The sequence below is a fragment of the Nymphalis io genome, chromosome 22, assembly GCF_905147045.1.
Source record: "Nymphalis io chromosome 22, ilAglIoxx1.1, whole genome shotgun sequence".
NCBI classification, from domain to species: domain Eukaryota; kingdom Metazoa; phylum Arthropoda; class Insecta; order Lepidoptera; family Nymphalidae; genus Nymphalis; species Nymphalis io.
In genome coordinates this window covers 9,865,793-9,886,470 of record NC_065909.1, presented here as the reverse complement: position 1 = coordinate 9,886,470, position 20,678 = coordinate 9,865,793, and the positions used below count along the sequence as shown (strand labels likewise).

General features: G+C 39.4%; 2 protein-coding genes across 7 annotated transcripts; one reads left to right on the top strand and one right to left on the bottom strand.

Moving 5' to 3' along the window:
- Window positions 1-2,438: 2,438 nt before the first annotated feature.
- LOC126777196 (uncharacterized) lies at window positions 2,439-14,251 on the bottom strand. 6 transcript variants are annotated; one of them, XM_050500169.1, is made up of 2 exons: window positions 13,840-14,251; window positions 2,439-2,734 (listed from the first exon to the last, which is right to left on the bottom strand). In XM_050500169.1, exons 1-2 carry the CDS (start codon window positions 14,180-14,182, stop codon window positions 2,715-2,717), a joined length of 363 nt encoding a protein of 120 aa, XP_050356126.1. In that variant the 5' UTR covers window positions 14,183-14,251; the 3' UTR covers window positions 2,439-2,714. The 6 variants fall into 6 exon arrangements, 5 of the variants coding, with proteins under 5 accessions (XP_050356126.1, XP_050356123.1, XP_050356124.1 ...); XM_050500166.1 differs by having other exon boundaries at window positions 2,475-2,714; window positions 12,685-14,249; XM_050500167.1 differs by having other exon boundaries at window positions 2,475-2,734; window positions 12,721-14,248.
- Window positions 14,252-16,443: 2,192 nt separating this feature from the next.
- On the top strand, window positions 16,444-17,028 carry LOC126777332 (uncharacterized). The gene has a single exon (XM_050500331.1). The coding sequence runs from the start codon at window positions 16,444-16,446 to the stop codon at window positions 17,026-17,028; it is 585 nt and encodes a 194-aa protein (XP_050356288.1).
- Window positions 17,029-20,678: the final 3,650 nt, after the last annotated feature.

Here is a 20,678-nt window from a genome sequence, read left to right as displayed (position 1 = left end):
AGCTGTAAATTCTTCATAAAACATTGAAATGAAGCGAGACTTATTGTGAGTATTTGCAAGAAATTGTTGTTGGTTTGTTGGAACTTGGACGACGTTGTTCTGCAGCTTTAATATTTTTCGTATGATTAGTATAACCATCAAATACAATCGTACTGTTATGACTGTTATGTGTTTGTACATACTGAACATATTTTTCAAAAATAATATGAAATGTTTCATCTCGATCCCATACAATACGGTGTAATAAATACCCTCCATTGATGATGTAGATAGCATTTGTGTTACCTGAAGTTGAAGTTGAAGTTGAAGTTTAAACATTCAAAGCAATTATAAAGAGCTGACTTCATAGTTTTACGCATTCCCACTGCATCAAAGAGTGATAATGGGTAAGTAGCTAATTCATATGCGAAGAATGTTTCAAGTTAATCTTTAAATATCTTAGTAATACTCATGCGTTGAAATAATAATACAGGGTCTATAGGCACCTTTTCATCGTGTACTTTTATGACGCTACTTGCACTTAAAAGAGGAAGTACTCTATTAGCGCGTTTTGATTTAATATTATTAAACGTTTGGCCAGTGATTTTGCTTATAGAAGCAAGTCCAACTGCACGAGCATTATGACAGTATGACTCCGCTGGCAACGGACATAAGTTTTGGAAACACAGGGAACGGATCGTGTGATAAGAGTTTATTAATATCTTCAATATCTCTCTTCGCACAAGAATCGCTTGCATCCACATGCTGGTCTGTTGTGTCCATTCTAACATTAGCGAGATCTTCCAATCCTTCACACACAGTATTCATGGTATGCATGCCATAAACCCATTTACTAATGACACTTTCTTGCATACTTCTCCCTCGAGCAACACCTCCGTCTGTTTTCATACACTTCATCATTGATTGTTCAATCACCATATCCGTCAAAGTTCTACAATTTAATTTATCAGAACGTCTAATAGTGAAAAATCCTTCGGTAAATCTTTGATAAACACCAGGATCCATCAAGTTCTCTAATTGCATCATATCTTGTAGATATAAATGCGCAGGCTTGGCATAATTAAAATATTCTGACACATGAAGATAGGGAAGCATTTCTTTAACGCAATTCAAATTAGCTCGCCAATCTCCCAAACGTTCAGCTCTTATAAATTCCTTTGCAATAGACACCATATGAAAATATTGTATCCATAGTTTCGCTGTAGGTCCTAGGTTGATGAATAAATGGTAAAAATAAAATTCGAGATTCCGAAAAATGTATAATATTACTTGTTAAATGTTCAATATAACCATTCCAACCGGGCAATAATAATTTTTTCCATTTCATATATAACCATAACATATCTACTTTTTAAGTAAAGATGTTGTATTACTTTCATAATTAAAATTCTGCACAGCTATTTTGCTATATCCTACTACACCATCTGTTTGAAAGACTTGTATTGGCACATGAGCTTTTTCTGCAAAATGTTGCGCTGAAGGAAGTATGTTTGTTCTTATTATAGGCTCTTCTGCTGTAACTGAACTTTTTGAAGAAATAATTTTAATGATCCCCATGATGTGAAGCGTATTATGACCGTCCAAAGTATTTATTTATTTATTTGGGAAACATACAGCATAATATAATACATAAAATTTAGTAACAAAATAAATTTCACTTAAGCCAACAAAGTTTCCACTTATACAAACAAACATAGAGTGAACCTAACGATAACAAGTTATTTAACAATTTATTAAGATACATGAATAAAGTATTAAAAATAACTTAAAACAGAAAAAAAAAACCATAAGTATATTACTGACAAATACAGCTTTTTAGAGCTTCTTTGAACTTAAATAAATTTTCGTTAAATATATCTATACTAGTGTAGCGTTTATTATGATTGTCACATGCTCTTACTAAACAGCGATTTTTAGCATAGTTCGTTCTACACATTGGGACATAAAAGGTATGTTTTGAACGGGCAATGGAATGTGAGCATTTATATTAAGTATAAATGTTGTTGACTAAGTTCATTGAATCGACAAAATTATTTACAATTTTGTAAAGAAAAACCTGATCTTTGCATTCCCTGCGTTTCTCAAGCGACAAAATATTAAGCTTATTAATAGCATTGGACCCAAATTTACGCGTTAATCTTTTAATAAATTTATTCTGAACATTTTCGATAGCCATAACATACTTAGAGTATTGTGGATTCCAAACCGTTGAAGCGAATTCCAAATTAGATCTTACATACGAGTTATACAACACATTATATGTATTGATATGTGAAGGAGCCCTAACGGGACTTCGGTGTAATAAGACTTGGACTGTATTATAATAATTTATTCGCGTATTCAAATTGCACGCAAGGACGATAAAGTGTCCGACTAGTTGGCTGTCGCTCGCTGAGTGACCGGTGAATCGCGGCGCACGCGCAACGGGCCGCTAGCCCGCGCCACGCGCCCCGCGCCTCTCTCGTCGTCGGCATATGTGAAGCGCCGACATAATCCCCGGGTTGAAGAGTGCTCTTCAATCTTGATCAGGAAGGGGGCAGATGTTATTGAAAGCGCGACGAATTGTTCCTCTCTTCGTTTTGATTTCTGCCACCCGCGTGACTCCGTCTACGCCGGGAAAGGTCTGTGTGACCCGACCCAGGGACCAGAGCAGCGGTGGTGTTGTTTTGTCCTTGATTAGGACTCAAGACCCTGGTTTCACCTCCCCTGTGGAACTAAACCATTTGGATTTGGCCTGTAGCAAAAAAGTGTACTCATTATGGAAGCGGCTCCAGAAATGATGTCGTATGTACTGGATTCTCCTCCATCGGTCCAGTCGAGTGATGTCGGCTTCAGTCACCCGAGAGCATGGTACTGATAAGAGTGGTCGTCCAATTAGAAAATGAGAAGGAGTTAGTGCCGAAAAATCATTAGGGTCTGAAGAGAGAGGTGTTAGAGGACGCGAATTTAGAATCGCTTCTATTTGAGTGAGACACGTAGTCATCTCCTCAAATGTGAAATGGGTTAGAGAAAGTAATCTTTTTAAATGATGCTTGCATGATTTGACTGCTGCTTCTGCTAAAGAGTTGAAATGAGGACTATAAGCAGGTGTGAAAATGAAATCGATACCCTCTTGTGCTATCTCACATGCAACATTCGATGATTGAATAAATTTCTGTATTTCGTTGGATGCGTATCAATGATATGCTCTCCCTTGGGAACATACATTGCTATGCAGATGATAGTACAGTGCATGGTGGATACCACGGACGCGCAGTGGCTGGGCGGGCGGAAACTGAGGAGAGGCGGGAGAATCTTGTCATTGAACTCGATAGGACGTTAGATCTCATCGCCAAATGGGGCTCTGATAATCTTGTTGAGTTTAATGCCAAGAAAACACAGGTATGCGCTCTCACGGCGAAAAAGTCAACATTTTCCCCTCTTCCCTCCCTCTGTGGTACTCCGCTGGTGATGCAAAGCAAAATCGCCATGCTGGGGATTGACGTTCGTTGCGACCTTAGTCCAAGGGATTACATCGAGGCTGTTATAAAAACAGCTTCACGGAAACTCGGAGTTCTGAACAAGGTGCGGCGCTTTTTCACGCCACAACAACTTTGCCTGCTGTACAAAACACAGGTACGGTCTTGCGTGGAATATTGCTCGCACCTTTGGGATGGCTCCGCTAAGTACCTACTTGAGGCCTTGGACCGGTTGCAGCGACGTGCCGTACGCATTATTGGCGACGTAAAGGTCACAAACACCCTTGAACCTTTACAATTGCGTCGTGAGATAGCAGCACTGAGAGCTTTCTATCGACTGTATCACGGCGAGTGCTCTGAGGAATTATTCTCTCTAATTCCTGCTTCCCCCTTCCTTCTTAAGTCCACGCAAGCTGGTTCTCGATGTCACCGCCTAACTGTGACATCAATTCCATCGCGAACAAAGAAATTTGGCAACTCCTTTCTTTGTCGCACTTCCAAAAAATGGAATTCCTTACCAGCTCACGTATTCCCCTCCTCTTACAACCCGGGTTCCTTCAAACGAGGCGTGAAGAGGCATCTTGCGGGCCGGCAAGGCGAAGGCGGCTAGTGCAGAACGTTTTTCCCGTCTGTACTGGCCGTCGTCGCGTTTGGACTCTACTACCACTTACCATCAGGTGGAGTAGAGTCATTTGCCCTCCCGGCGATATAAAAAAAAAAAAAAAGAATAAGATTTTTTTTAAACAAAGATAATTAGTATCATTTACGTTTTTGGTCTAAGAAAACGTGTCGCGTTAAAAGTTATTTTTTTAAATAAAAAAACATATTCAAACCTTTACTAACCTGATTATTATATTACACATAACAAATTTAAAAAAATTGCAGCATAAAATAATGTTAATTATATATAAATTAAAAAATAAACATCCAGGTATTTAGGTATAAGTTGTAATAACTCGGTCATATTTTTTTGAGAACTTCAGGCATTATAAGCACGAACTATTCCCGTCAATCATATTCTGATCAGTTATAAATATAAATGAAATTTCGTCTATTACCTAACTTATGCAATACTAAATTTGAATATGTACGAAAACAAAATTATATATTACTATTTTGGTAAATTTTTACAAAATTCAAGCGATTCATCACTGCTTGAAAATTATATTTTATTCTTATTAGGCGCCATTATGAATATATAAGGGATGGCCTGTGTTTAAGACTCTGCGGCAACATGAATGGAAAAACATACCGCTAAGCTAAATAACAATAATTATTAAAAGAATAGCAGACCTAACATCAGAAATAGCATTTGAGTGATAACCATCCTCAAGAATATTAAAAAATGCTCTGTTATGTCATATTCTGTTATTTTGAAAAGACCCCATTTTCAAATTCGTATTGTGTTATTTAAATTTATTAAAATATTAAATATTTTTAAACATAATCATGACGCCATTTTAAATTTAAATTTTGGCGAGATTCATATTATTGTATTATTGTATACATATCTTTTGTCGAAGTATTTAAATTTTGTACATTAAATCTAAATGATTTTTCTAGTTCCTGTAAGCTGATATAACTTGCTATTTTAAGTTAAATATACGTATTTATGTAACACAAACGTAAGACATTTTTAAGTGACACCATTTTGAAATTCAGAAATATTTCTGGGAACAAAATTAATTAAATAATTTGCTGTTTCGTTTTTCATCTGTAAAAACAATTGTAAGTAAATATTTTATTTTATAATTTGTATGAACTAAAAATACCTTAAAAGTAATCCTACTAAAAAAATGTATATTTATAAGTGTATTTTTTACATTTACTCTATATTTATCATCAAATTTGTATTTTATATATATTCCACTAAGATTCATTTTAACTTTTATCTTCTTCTTAACGACTTTAAAATTTTCTTACATATCTTATTGTTTATACAAAAATAGTCCTTATTACATAAATTTTAAGTACGTATTTTATTAGATCTCTTTGCCTCAAAGTATCAATTAATCCGAATTAATTTAATTTGATAAAGTAATGGAAAGCGATGAAATGATGGTGTTAAATAATTAATTGTGTATTATCTGTGGCAGTTCGCTTAGAATATTAATTTGAAACGTGTGTTTCTTTAATTTTTTAATTTTGTCAGAGTAAACGGCCAGTTTTAATAAAAGTTAGCTTCATGTCATCGATTTATGAAAATTTTAGGGTGTTATTAGACTAAATTAATCTTTTTATTTAATTATGCTTTGAATAAAACGTGTGATTGTGACTTAAAAAATAAAACAATGTTTTTTACTGACTTAGAAAAATGTTATATATTAGCAAAGATTTAAAATATTTTTAAATCAGTCATTCAATATTAAAAAAAAATTAAAACATTTTTTAGCACATCATTAGACTATAATAAAAATAATTAAAGTATGTTGGATTTTTTATTTAAAATCTTTATAATTTAAGCTACACTTTGTAAAAAATAAATTGGCAATTATTGTGTCAACCCGCGTTCATAAGAAAGTTTCACGACAATGCGCGCTTGCTGAGTTGGTGATAATTAATCAAGTAGACTTATATCAATCAATCAATCAATCAACAGCCAATCGTTGTCCACTGCTGAACATAGGCCTCTCCTAAGGTGCGCCAAAGCTCCCTGTCCTCAGCCTTCCGCATCCAGTTGGTGCCCGCCACCTTCTTAAGGTCGTCGGTCCACCTGGCTGGAGGGCGCCCTACGCTGCGCTTGCCGATTCGCGGTCTCCACTCTAGGACTCGTCCGCTCCAACGGCCATCGGTCCTACGACATACGTGACCAGCCCACTGCCACTTCAGCCTGCTAATTTTGCAAGCTATGTCGGTGACTCCGGTTCTTTTCCGGATAATCTCATTTCTGATCTTATCCTTCAAAGATACTCCGAGCATAGCTCGCTCCATAGCACGCTGAGCGACTTTGAATTTGTGGACTAGTCCCGCAGTTAGTGTCCACGTTTCGGCACCGTATGTCATGGCAGGTAAGACGCATTGGTTGAAGACTTTCGTCTTCAAACATTGCGGTATAGACGACTTGAGGACTTGACGAAGGTTGCCAAATGCTGCCCATCCCAAGCGAATTCTTCGATCGGCTTCTTTCTCGAAGTTGTTCCTACCGACTTGTATTATCTGTCCTAGGTAGGTATATTCACTAACAACTTCGAGAGGTTTCCCCCCGACGTATATCGGTCCCGGCACGACATGCCTATTGAACATGACCTTGGTCTTGTCCAAGTTCATACCGAGACCGACACGCCGGGAAGATTCGCCTAGGCTACGCAGCATTTCGGTGAGTTGTTCCAGCGACTCTGCTATGATGACGATATCGTCGGCAAATCGAAGGTGTGAGATGTACTCGCCGTTTACATTGACTCCATACCTAGTCCAATCCAGCGTTTTGAAAACGTCTTCCAACGCGTTGGTGAACAGTTTCGGGGATATTACATCCCCCTGTCTCACCCCTCTGCGCAGTTGGATCGCCTTCGTCTTACAGTCCTGGATGTGGACAGTCATTGTAGCGGCGTTGTACAGACATCTCAGTACCTCGATATATCTCCAATCGATATGACATCTCTGCAATGAGTCGAGCACTGCCCAGGTTTCGATGGAGTCGAAGGCTTTCTCGTAGTCAAAGATTGAAAACACAAACGGATCGTGTGATAAGAGTTTATTAATATCTTCAATATCTCTCTTCGCACGAGAATCGCTTGCATCCACATGCTGGTCTGATGTGTCCATTCTAACATTAGCGAGATCTTCCAATCCTTCACACACAGTATTCATGGTATGCATGCCATAAACCCATTTACTAATGACACTTTCTTGCGTACTTCTCCCTCGAGCAACACCTCCGTCTGTTTTCATACACTTCATCATTGATTGTTCAATCACCATATCCGTCGAAGTTCCACAATTTAATTTATCAGAACGTCTTATAGTGAAAAATCCTTCGGTAAATCTTTGATAAACACCAGGATCCATCAAGTTCTCTAATTGCATCATATCTTGTAGATATAAATGCGCAGGCTTGGCATAATTAAAATATTTTGACACATGAAGATAGGGAAGCATTTCTTTAACGCAATTCAAATTAGCTCGCCAATCTCCCATAGGTTCAGCTCTTATAAATTCCTTTGCAATAGACACCATATTAAAATATTGTATCCATAGTTTCGCTGTAGGTCCTAGGTTGATGAATAAATGGTAAAAATAAAATTCGAGATTCCGAAAAATGTATAATATTACTTGTTAAATGTTCAATATAACCATTCCAACCGGGCAATAATAATTTTTTCCATTTCATATATAACCATAACATATCTACTTTTTAAGTAAAGATGTTGTATTACTTTCATAATTAAAATTCTGCACAGCTATTTTGCTATATCCTACTACACCATCTGTTTGAAAGACTTGTATTGGCACATGAGCTTTTTCTGCAAAATATTGCGCTGAAGGAAGTATGTTTGTTCTTATTATAGGCTCTTCTGCTGTAACTGAACTTTTTGAAGAAATAATTTTAATGATCCCCATGATGTGAAGCGTATTATGACCGTCCAAAGTATTTATTTATTTATTTGGGAAACATACAGCATAATATAATACATAAAATTTAGTAACAAAATAAATTTCACTTAAGCCAACAAAGTTTCCACTTATACAAACAAACATAGAGTGAACCTAACGATAACAAGTTATTTAACAATTTATTAAGATATATGAATAAAGTATTAAAAATAATTTAAAACAGAAAAAAAAAACCATAAGTATATTACTGACAAATACAGCTTTTTAGAGCTTCTTTGAACTTAAATAAATTTTCGTTAAATATATCTATACTAGTGTAGCGTTTATTATGATTGTCACATGCTCTTACTAAACAGCGATTTTTAGCATAGTTCGTTCTACACATTGGGACATAAAAGGTATGTTTTGAACGGGCAATGGAATGTGAGCATTTATATTAAGTATAAATGTTGTTGACTAAGTTCATTGAATCGACAAAATTATTTACAATTTTGTAAAGAAAAACCTGATCTTTGCATTCCCTGCGTTTCTCAAGCGACAAAATATTAAGCTTATTAATAGCATTGGACCCAAATTTACGCGTTAATCTTTTAATAAATTTATTCTGAACATTTTCGATAGCCATAACATACTTAGAGTATTGTGGATTCCATACCGTTGAAGCGAATTCCAAATTAGATCTTACATACGAGTTATACAACACATTATATGTATTGATATGTGAAGGAGCCCTAACGGGACTTCGGTGTAATAAGACTTGGACTGTATTATAATAATTTATTCGCGTATTCAAATTGCACGCAAGGACGATAAAGTGTCCGCCTAGTTGGCTGTCGCTCGCTGAGTGACCGGTGAATCGCGGCGCACGCGCAACGGGCCGCTAGCCCGCGCCCCGCGCCCCGCGCCTCTCTCGTCGTCGGCATATGTGAAGCGCCGACATATTCCCCGGGTTGAAGAGTGCTCTTCAATCTTGATCAGGAAGGGGGCAGATGTTATTGAAAGCGCGACGAATTGTTCCTCTCTTCGTTTTGATTTCTGCCACCCGCGTGACTCCGTCTACGCCGGGAAAGGTCTGTGTGACCCGACCCAGGGACCAGAGCAGCGGTGGTGTTGTTTTGTCCTTGATTAGGACTAAAGACCCTGGTTTCACCTCCCCTGTGGAACTAAACCATTTGGATTTGGCCTGTAGCAAAAAAGTGTACTCATTATGGAAGCGGCTCCAGAAATGATGTCGTATGTACTGGATTCTCCTCCATCGGTCCAGTCGAGTGATGTCGGCTTCAGTCACCCGAGAGCATGGTACTGATAAGAGTGGTCGTCCAATTAGAAAATGAGAAGGAGTTAGTGCCGAAAAATCATTAGGGTCTGAAGAGAGAGGTGTTAGAGGACGCGAATTTAGAATCGCTTCTATTTGAGTGAGACACGTAGTCATCTCCTCAAATGTGAAATGGGTTAGAGAAAGTAATCTTTTTAAATGATGCTTGCATGATTTGACTGCTGCTTCTGCTAAAGAGTTGAAATGAGGACTATAAGCAGGTGTGAAAATGAAATCGATACCCTCTTGTGCTATCTCGCATGCAACATTCGATGATTGAATAAATTTCTGTAATTCGTTGGATGCGCCTACGAAATTCGTGCCGTTATCAGATGTTATCGTCCGCGGTTTGCCTCGACGCGCTATGAAACGATGTAGCGCGGCCATATAAGCATCAGTGCTAAGATCAGAGACGAGCTCCAAGTGCACTGCTTTTATTGCTGAGCAAACAAAGATGCACATATAAGATTTTATAAGTTTGCAACCGCGGCCTTTACGATCGGCTATCAATACTGGCCCCGTGTAATCTACATAACAGTTGAGAAATGGAAATTCCAGATTAGTTCGAGCACTAGGTAAATGAGCCATTAGAGGCTGTACATTTTGTGCTCTATTTTTGAAACATGTGAGGCATTTATTTACGATAAGTCTATATAAGTTTCTGCCACCTAGAGGCCAATAACTTTGTCTTATATGTGACAATAATAATTGTGGGCCGGCATGTAAAAGTTTTAAATGTTGCATATGAAATAAAAGTTTAGTAAAAATATGCTTACTACAAATTACAATGGGATGTTTTATGTTAAAATCGTAGGGGGAGTTGTCAAGCCTCCCGCCCACGCGAATGAGATTATGATTGTCAATGAATGGAGTCAAAGGAAGCAATCTACTTTTGCGTGGCAATTTCTGACCAGATTTTAAAAGATTATACTCTTCAGGAAACATTTCAAGTTGACAATGATGTATAATAGTATTTATTGAATTTTGTATTTCTGTTGCAGAAAGATTGCCATGCATTTTATTTTTATGTTTTAAGTTATAAATAAATCTTTGTATATATGTAAATATTTTGTAAATTTTATTTAGGCTAGAATATTTTTCTAATAAGCAATTAATGATTGATGAATGCGTGATTGCGTCTGAATGATAAACGTATGAATTCATGCGACAATTACTAATGAAATGAGTAACTACTTCCGGCAAATCGTGTTTCTCTGTGTTTGGCATTTTCGGCCACTCTTTTTCACCATGAAGTAAAAAAGAAGGACCGGACCACCACAGAGGTGTATCGTTTATTACGTCGGCACTGAGGCCACGGGAAACAAGATCCGCCGGGTTGTCCTTCGACGGTACGTAGCTCCAGGAGTGACCAGATGTGATTTCCAAAATCTCATTTACTCTGTTTTTAACAAAAGGTTTTAATTGATTAGAAGGAGTTGAAAGCCATCCTAGAACTATGGTAGAGTCACACCAAAAGCTACATCTATGAATGGGTATGGTAAGCGATTCCTGAACCTTAGTACACAGCCTTGCACCTAACAAAGCTCCGCAAAGTTCAAGCCTCGGTATGGTCGTCGGTTTGACAGGCGCTATTCGGTTTCTAGAGACTAGAAGCTGTACATTTGTAGAGCCATTATCACTACTTGATCGAATATACAGACATGCCCCGTACGCTTTTTCCGATGCATCTCTGAAGACATGAATTTAGTGTTTAATAGAGTCTTGACACAAAACCCATCGTGGTATTTTTAAATTATTTAATGATATCAAAGTGTTTTCAAATGTCGACCAAAGATTTTGAAGCTCGTGTGACATCTCGTCATCCCAATCATATTTATTTATCTAAAGTCTCTGCATAATGATTTTTGCTTGAACGACACAAGGTCCTACTAGACCCAGTGGATCAAATATTTTACTAATTACAGAAAGAACATGACGTTTAGTAATTTTAGTATTTGGCGTTATATTAATAGTATATGTAAGGGAATCTGAATCACAAACCCAATTAAGAGACCTAGAGTTTTAGCCTGACAAGAATTCGGATCTTGATCAAAGAAATGTAGAGTATTTTGTGATTCGATTTTACTATTAGTAACATGTCTAAGAATTTCTGGATTATTTGATCTCCATTTACGTAAATTAAATTTAGCTGATGATAGAACCGAATGTACCTTTTTTGAAATTTCGATAGTTTCGCTTATGGTATTCCCTCCACTCAAATAGTCGTCTACGTAAAAATCACGACGAATAGCGCTTTGAACACGATAGTCGTCAAGGTTATCAGCTAGACTTGTGAGACACTTTGTAGCTAAATAGGGGGCAGAGGCAGTACCATAAGTGACCGTATTTAATGTGTAGGTCTTTAGAGGTTCTGAAGAATTAAAACGAAAAATAATTTTTTGAAGAGGTCGTTGAACTGGATTTAATTCAATCGCCCTATACATCTTTTCAACGTCACCTGAAACCACGTACCTATGCTGACGAAAACGTGTTAAAATTGAAAACAGGTCGTCTTGAACTACTGGTCCGACCATCTGTATGTCGTTAAGAGACACGCCCGAACTGGTAGAGGCTGATGCGTCGAATACTAGGCGTAGTTTTGTCGTGGTACTAGAATCTCGAACAACTCCATGATGGGGAATAAAATATTGAAATTTAGAGATTTCAGGTACTGAAGTAGAGTGCGAGTCTAAAGTCATATGACCTAAGTTTTCATATTCTCGCATAAATTCAATATAATGCCTTTTAAAAATAGGGTCACGCCTAAATCGCCTTTCAAGGGATAAAAACCTATTTTTAGCATGTAAATAAGATTGACCTAAATTACTAGGGTCACCCTTTAAAGGCATGGTGACTACAAATCCACCATCATTGTTACGAACAGTGGTTTGCTTAAAAATTTGCTCACATGCTCTTTCTTCTAGAGAATATGAATGTTTTGAAGAAACGTTGTCAAGCTCCCAGAATTGAGTAAGGTCGGGAGTGACATTAGTGTGATGGCAAAAATGATTAAAAATAGATTTTTGTTTAGATTGGTGGGGAATACTACCTGATACTAGCCATCCGAATCTAGTTTCGTGTAATTTAGGTAAGTTTTTCCCTAAATCTATATAATTTTTACTTAATACCTCCCAGAACACTTCAGCCCCTACCAGGATATCTACGGCCGACGGAACCTGACCTTGACCTGACGACCTGAAGGAATAGAGACGTGGTTGATGTGTACGAAAGACGACGGTAACACTTTTGAAATTTCAGGCAAGATATGACACTCTATATCTACAGTATAGGCACAGCATAAAGACTCTATTAGGAGTTGACAAGACTGTGTACTAGTAGAAATACGATTATTAATACCTGTTACCCTGGTGCCAGTACCGCGTCGTAACAAACCCAGTTTCTCGAAGAATGTCTGCGTAACAAAGTTGGCCGTGCTACCGTTGTCCAGCAGTAGACGTGCAGTGTACTTTTTACCCGACGCGCCGATCACGTTCACCAGAGCTGTGGACAGTAATACATGCGCAGAAGTAGCAAGCTGCAAGCAATTGGCCGGAAGTGCAACATTTGACGTAGCAAGGTGCAAAGAAGAAAGCAATGAATTGACAGTTTTGAAGTCATTCGAATTTAAATGCAAAAGCGTATTATGTTTTATTTTACAATATTTGCAATGTGATAGTTTGCATTGCTTAGCAGAATGGCCTAACCGTAAGCAATTAAGACAAACATTATAATCATTTGCCTTTTGTATGCGACTTTCAATAGATAAACTTCGAAATGAATCACATTTGTATAAAGCATGTGCTTGGGAGCAAAGCGGACATTTATTAAAATTATTATTAGATTTTTTTGGTATTTGAGTAGTTTTATCTGGAACAAATTTATTTGAATGATTATTATTTAAAGCAACAATAATATTATTTTGAGAAAGATTAATATTTGATTCGACGGATTCCAACCAATCTGCCTTTTTGTTTAAAAAAGAACAAAATTGTGCTAGAGTGGGATCATCTTTTAAAGTATTGTTTCTATGTTCTTCCCAATCACGACTAGTTTTTAAATCTAATTTTTTAGACATTATATAAATGAGTAAAGTATCCCAATATTGAGTGGGCTGATTTAATGTTGTTAATGCCCTAACATTTTTATTGATCGTATCAACTAGATTTCTAATTGAAACACTAGACTCATTTGTTATTGACTCGACATCAAAAAGGGCCTGTATGTGGTTATTGACGAGAATGCGATTATTATTGTATCGTTCGCATAAAAGATCCCATGCAATATTGTAATGATTCCCTTTAAAATCAATATTTTTAATAATTAAAGCTGCATTACCCTGGAGTGAAGCTCGAAGGTAACGGAATTTATTGATATCATTAATGGTAGTATTGTTGTGAATTAAAGATGTAAAAGTATCGCGAAATTCTAGCCAGCATTGATAGGTCCCGTCGAAATGCGGTAAATCTATTTTAGGCAAACGAATAAAATTCCTTGAATTGGAAATATGTGCACCTGAGTCAGCATCTTTGAAGCCCGCCTCAGATCCAGTACCGTTGGACGAAGCACCGAGCAGGCTGCGCGTGAGTGCCACCAGATTGAAATACTGACGGTCGAAGTCCTCACGCTCAGTAAACGTAGACTCGGCATCCTCGGAAAGTAGTTCAATCGTATTCTGCAGGTCATCAAATTCATTATATAAATTTTCAAATTTACGAAAACGTTCCATGAGGTCAAGACGTTGTAACTCTGATAATTCGGGACTGCTTTTTATTAACATTAAATAATTATTAAATATTGTTAATTTAGGCTTTATTGAACTACGTTTTTTAATAAGGGTTTTTAAATTATCAGACATCTTAAAGTTTTTATGTTGCAATGTGAAACAAAAAAAGAGTCATAAAAAATAAAATTAAACAAAGGAATCGTAATGAATGAAAAATTTCAGCAAAAAGAAGTTTTCAATAGGGAAAGTTGGAAATAAGTAATTGGATGGACTCACTCAAATACAGAATTATACTCCCTGACATCAGCTTCTTCAGACGACAAAGGCTGCCACGTAGATGACGGAGACGACTTCTTGTCCTTTGTCCTTGGGCGCGGTCAATGTAAACCACGCGACGTCAATGACCGTTGCATTGCAATTGTAATGCGACGGAAGTATGCAGGTTTTTCGCTTCGAAGGACCAGAAAATGAAGGAGCCCTAACGGGACTTCGGTGTAATAAGACTTGGACTGTATTATAATAATTTATTCGCGTATTCAAATTGCACGCAAGGACGATAAAGTGTCCGCCTAGTTGGCTGTCGCTCGCTGAGTGACCGGTGAATCGCGGCGCACGCGCAACGGGCCGCTAGCCCGCGCGCCGCGCCCCGCGCCTCTCTCGTCGTCGGCATATGTGAAGCGCCGACAATATGCTTAAAGTCTCTTCCCTGGAAAAATATGAAACCCATCATACTGTAAGCTTTTGCGATAATTTTATTCATATGCCTGTCAAATAATAAATTAGAATCTAGAAGCACTCCTAGGTCCCTAACCTCGGTTACCCTCTTAATTAAATGATTGGAAAAATGACGTCATCTTTTAAAACAACGAATAGCTCTGAAAAGAATTGTTTATTTGAAACAAGAAGCAGCATGCAATGACGTAGTATGATGTAATGTCAAGCTCTCAAAAGAGCTGTTTTTATATTTATTATCTTCCTATAAAGCTAACTTCTCGAAACACGTCTTCACTCCACGCGCCGCTCGAACTGACTGAACGCGACGCCGCGGTAAAACGAGTATTTGTAGAATCAGCCGCGCATCGTCGATAGTGGGGAATTAATCGCGGGAGTAAGACGCAAAACAGTTTTTCACGCGCCAATCATAATCCCTACTTTTAATGTAGACGCACATTTGATATTAATTTTTCATTTTTACAATTTATATTTTTCTTATATTCTCATTGGTTAATTTTTACTTCACTTTTTGTATATATACTCGTACCATTTTTTAATAAAGCATTCCACCATATTCCACCGTTTCTACTGTTCTACAATAAGAAGTTTTATTTTACCGCTACAACGTCCACCTCCTAAATATTCTTTTTACGGGAAGGTTTGTCTGTTTTACCAGACGAGAAAAGGGTATTTGATACCCTTCAACCCATGACAGAATAGTTCTATCACACGTGTCATCAATCACGTCAAGTCACCAATGTCTGCGAAAGTAAGAAAGCCTACCGACATATTTTACCGCATCTAATGGCGGTTGCGATGCTATGCTGGACGCGACGACTGCTTCGTTGATTTGTCGGGGCGATCCTTATTGGCAGGCTCCTTCGTCCTCTGAATGCCTCTCAGCCGGTCGTTCTGGGGAGGAACACGCTAGTTTAAATGTTTATACTTGTAGCATGGTTATATATTTTCATAAATATAAAAGTGAGTAAGTGTAAAGAAATGTATTGTAAAATAGTGCACATGTTTATTTGTATGTAAAGCGGACACGCAAACATAATTGTTAGTAGTGAATAAATAGATCGGCCGCTGCCCGGTCCCATTGTCTCGAACGACTACGTCACAGAGGGGCGGCGCTTGCGCCGCGCGGATGGACGATGCACCGGCCGATCGAGTCAGTCAGCTGTACGCTTACCCGCGATTAACTCGATTGGAAATTCTAAGAAATTGTATCCGCCGCGTCCTATTTTTACAATTCATAATTTGTAACTGTCTCTGTGTAATTCTGTGCCTCTTCTAAACTTATTCTTCTTCTTCTGACTTTTAGTGTGTGTGTGCTTGTGACTCCCAATAAACTGTCCTTTCTATCTATAAACTCTTTCTCTTCAACTTTTACTCGCTCAACACTCCTTCTTAATCATTCATACCACTACAACTGGTGACCCCGAAGAACACAAGCAAGATGAGCGAGCCTAAAGCACGCATCGAAATGGCACCGAACGTTCCGGAACATGCGGGTGAGACCACGTATGAATCATTTCGGGTTGGTGTAAGAATCCCACCATTTTACGCCGAGAAACCAGCTCTTTGGTTCTCCCAGATGGAAGCACAGTTTGCTCTGTCAAATATAAAAACTGACGAGACCAAGTTTTATTATGTAACGGGGAATTTGGACCCTCAATATGCTTAACTTAACTACTAATAAATATGAAAGGCTAAAAAGCGAGTTGATAAAAAGATTATCTGCTTCCAAGGAGAAGAAATTAAAGCAGCTCCTCATGCACGAGGAATTAGGAGACAGAAAACCTTCACAGTTCTACAGGCATCTTACGAACTTAGCTGGACCTGGAGTACCAGAAGACTTCCTGCGCACTATATGGGCAAGTCGACTCCCTCATAATATGCAAGCAATTATTGCTTTGCAATCGAAAAGCACGATGGACGATCTGGCGGAATTAGCTGACCGAATTAGCGACGTGGTCGGACCTCAAATGGCGTCAACATCAGCCGTCACGAGTAATAGCAGTGAAAATACCGAAATTGCAGCCCTGGCTAAACAAGTCGCTAGTTTAACCGAAAAAATAGAAAGGATGTCGAGAGAGCGCGGACGGTCTAGATACCGGAACCGCAGTCGTCATCGCTCGAGTTCTACGCGATCAAAATCTTCATCACACTGCTGGTACCATCAACATTTCGGCGAACGTGCTAAAAAGTGTATACCGCCATGTGACTACCGAGCGTCGGGAAACGCAAAGGGCGATCAGTAATGACCGATCGCAGAACCAAAAACCAATTTTTAGTGGACACCGGCAGCGATCTATGCGTTTTCCCCCGATCAGCCTTATCAGGACGACGTGAAAAAACGAAGTTCGAGTTAAGTGCGGCTAACGGTACACAAATTTATACTTACTGTTTTATTAATTTAAATTTAAACTTAGGGTTACGTCGTGACTTTACTTGGAGATTTATTATTGCGGACGTTACGAAGGCGATAATAGGCGTGGATTTTTTGTCTTATTACAATCTAATTGTTGATTGCAGAAACCAGCGTCTTATCGACAACACAACTACGCTTACGTCCCCGGCTTCGTCTGCCCATTCAGCAGACGTAATATCATCGGTAAAGGTAATCTCTGGTAATTCTGCATACCACGACATACTACGACAGTACCCCGATATTACTCGCCCACCTGGCATACACCGTACACACTCACACAATACGATGCACTTCATTAAAACAACACCTGGACCACCAGTATTTTGTATACCTCGCCGGCTAGCACCAGACAAGCTTAAAATTGCGAAGGCTGAATTTGAAACCATGCTGCAAAGTGGTATCTGTCGTCCTTCCGAATCACCATGGGCATCGCCTTTACACCTAGCGCCAAAGAAAAATGACGGCTGGCGACCTTGTGGCGACTATAGGATGCTCAACGCTCGCACGATTCCAGACAGGTATCCCATCCGTCACATACAGGACTTCACTCACAGCCTCTCCGGCTGTACTGTATTCTCCACAATAGATCTGGAAAAGGCGTACAACCAAATCAGGGTGAATCCAGAGGATATTCCGAAGACCGCTATTACAACGCCGTTCGGACTTTATGAATTTCCATACATGACGTTTGGACTTCGTAACGCCGGACAGACGTTTCAGCGTTTCGTCGACGAAATGCTCAGAGGTCTTGACTTCACATATGCTTTCCTGGACGATTTCCTCGTATTTTCAAAAGACCAACAGACCCACGAGATGCACCTCCACCAGCTCTTCACCAGACTCCGAGAATACGGTATGGTTATAAACAGCTCTAAGTGTATCTTCGGTGTATCGGAGGTCACGTTCTTAGGTCATCGCATCACAGCTAAGGGAACAACACCACTGCCGTCTAAGGTAGATGCAATTAAGGAATTTCCCATTCCAACGACGGTAAGACAATTACGTCGTTTCTTAGGCATGGTGAATTTTTACCGTAGGTTTATTCCCGGCGCAGCGACTTACCAGGCACCTTTAAACGAACTACTATCTGGTTCTGTCAAGGGTTCCAGTCCAGTCAACTTGACCGCACGGGAAGTTGAGGCTTTTGAAAGCTGCAAAAACAGCCTTTGTCAAGCCGCCATGTTAGCACATCCAGACTGCGACGCAAAGCTGGCCCTGGTCACTGATGCATCGGATAGAGCTGTTGGCGCGGTCGTTCAGCAGCTGAAGGAGGGGGCATGGCAGCCTCTTGCATTCTTCTCTCGAAAGTTAAGCCCAGCTCAGATCAAGTATTCGCCTTACGATCGTGAACTGCTTGCCATCTACGAGAGCATCAAATATTTCAGGCACATGTTAGAAGCTCGCGACTTCGTAGTCTACACAGACCACAAACCTCTCACCTTCGCTTTTCATAATCGTAAGAACAATTGTTCTCCTAGGCAGTTTCGCCACCTCGATCTGATAGCTCAATTTACCACCGATATCAGACATATATCTGGTAAAAACAACGTGGTGGCAGATACTTTGTCGCGTATTGAGGAAATCACCCAACCTGTTGACCCTGAGAGAATAGCTTTAGCTCAAAGTTCTGATACTGAGTTATCAGAGCTGTTAAAAGGCAACACATCTCTGCAACTCCAGCAAATAAAAATTCCTGGATCTCGGGATAAGCTGTACTGCGATGTCAGTAGCACCACCCCAAGACCTTTTGTTCCCAGAGACTTACGCAGGCAGGTATACGAAAGTCTACACTGCTTGAGTCATCCTGGTGCCAATGCTACTGCCAAGTTGGTCTCAGAACGCTACGTGTGGCCTGGAGTAAGGAAAGACTGCCGGAGCTGGGTACGCAATTGCCTCGCTTGCCAACGCAGTAAGGTGACCAGGCATGTCTTTGCTCCAGTGGGAAATTTTAAACTGCCACAATTGAGATTCGCGTTTGTCCACATCGATTTGATAGGACCCTTGCCGTTATGTCACGGGTACCGATACTGCCTTACGGCCGTAGACCGCTTTACGCGATGGCCTGAGGCAATCCCTCTAATGGAAATAACCGCAGAAACTGTGGCAAAGGCCTTATTAAGCGGATGGATATCTCGATTTGGTTGTCCCACAGATATAGTTACCGATAGGGGCAGACAATTCGAATCAGCCCTATTTAAAAAATTGTCTGTCTGTGCTGGTTTTCAGCATCGGAGAACCACGGCTTATCACCCAGCGTGCAACGGACTCGTGGAGAGGTTTCACCGGCAGCTCAAGGCTGCAATAACCTGCCACGGTAATGGACCTTGGGTTGAGTCCCTTCCTCTTGTCTTACTGGGAATTCGCAGCGCATACAAGGAAGACATACAAGCCTCACCGGCTGAACTTGTTTACGGCCAACCTCTGCGACTACCTGGCGACTTTCTCGATCCTCGTAGCGAAGAAACGGCAGACATGACGGACTACCTGTCTTGGTTGCGTAGTTTTGTGCGGAACTTGCATCCATCGCCAAGCTCACACCACAGTGGTAAGGTCAAAAGTTTCATTTATAAGGACTTACCCACATCATCTCACGTTTTTCTCAGAGACGACACCACTAAACGATCCCTAACACCAGCATACTCCGGACCTCACTTAGTTATTTCACGTAGCGACAAGGTGTACAAAATCATGGTAAATGGTAAACAGGTTACAGTATCGATAGATCGCTTAAAACCGGCCTACATACTTAGTGATCCAACAAACACACTACCATCCTACACTCTCACACACCATCACAATACACCACCATCCAACGTCCACACTCATCATCACAACACACGAGAGAAACATCAGAGGTTATCTTTTTCCGGTGATAATATTAAGAAAACACACTCGGGCCGCATTGTAAAATTTCCCGACTATTATCGCCCGTAACCCGGTCTCTGAAGGGGGGTGATGTAGCATGGTTATATATTTTCATAAATATAAAAGTGAGTAAGTGTAAAGAAATGTATTGTAAAATAGTGCACATGTTTATTTGTATGTAAAGCGGACACGCAAACATAATTGTTAGTAGTGAATAAATAGATCGGCCGCTGCCCGGTCCCATTGTCTCGAACGACTACGTCACAGAGGGGCGGCGCTTGCGCCGCGCGGATGGACGATGCACCGGCCGATCGAGTCAGTCAGCTGTACGCTTACCCGCGATTAACTCGATTGGAAATTCTAAGAAATTGTATCCGCCGCGTCCTATTTTTACAATTCATAATTTGTAACTGTCTCTGTGTAATTCTGTGCCTCTTCTAAACTTATTCTTCTTCTTCTGACTTTTAGTGTGTGTGTGCTTGTGACTCCCAATAAACTGTCCTTTCTATCTATAAACTCTTTCTCTTCAACTTTTACTCGCTCAACACTCCTTCTTAATCATTCATACCACTACATACTGTTTAGTTTTTACAGTATGTTGCTTAGAAGGAGATA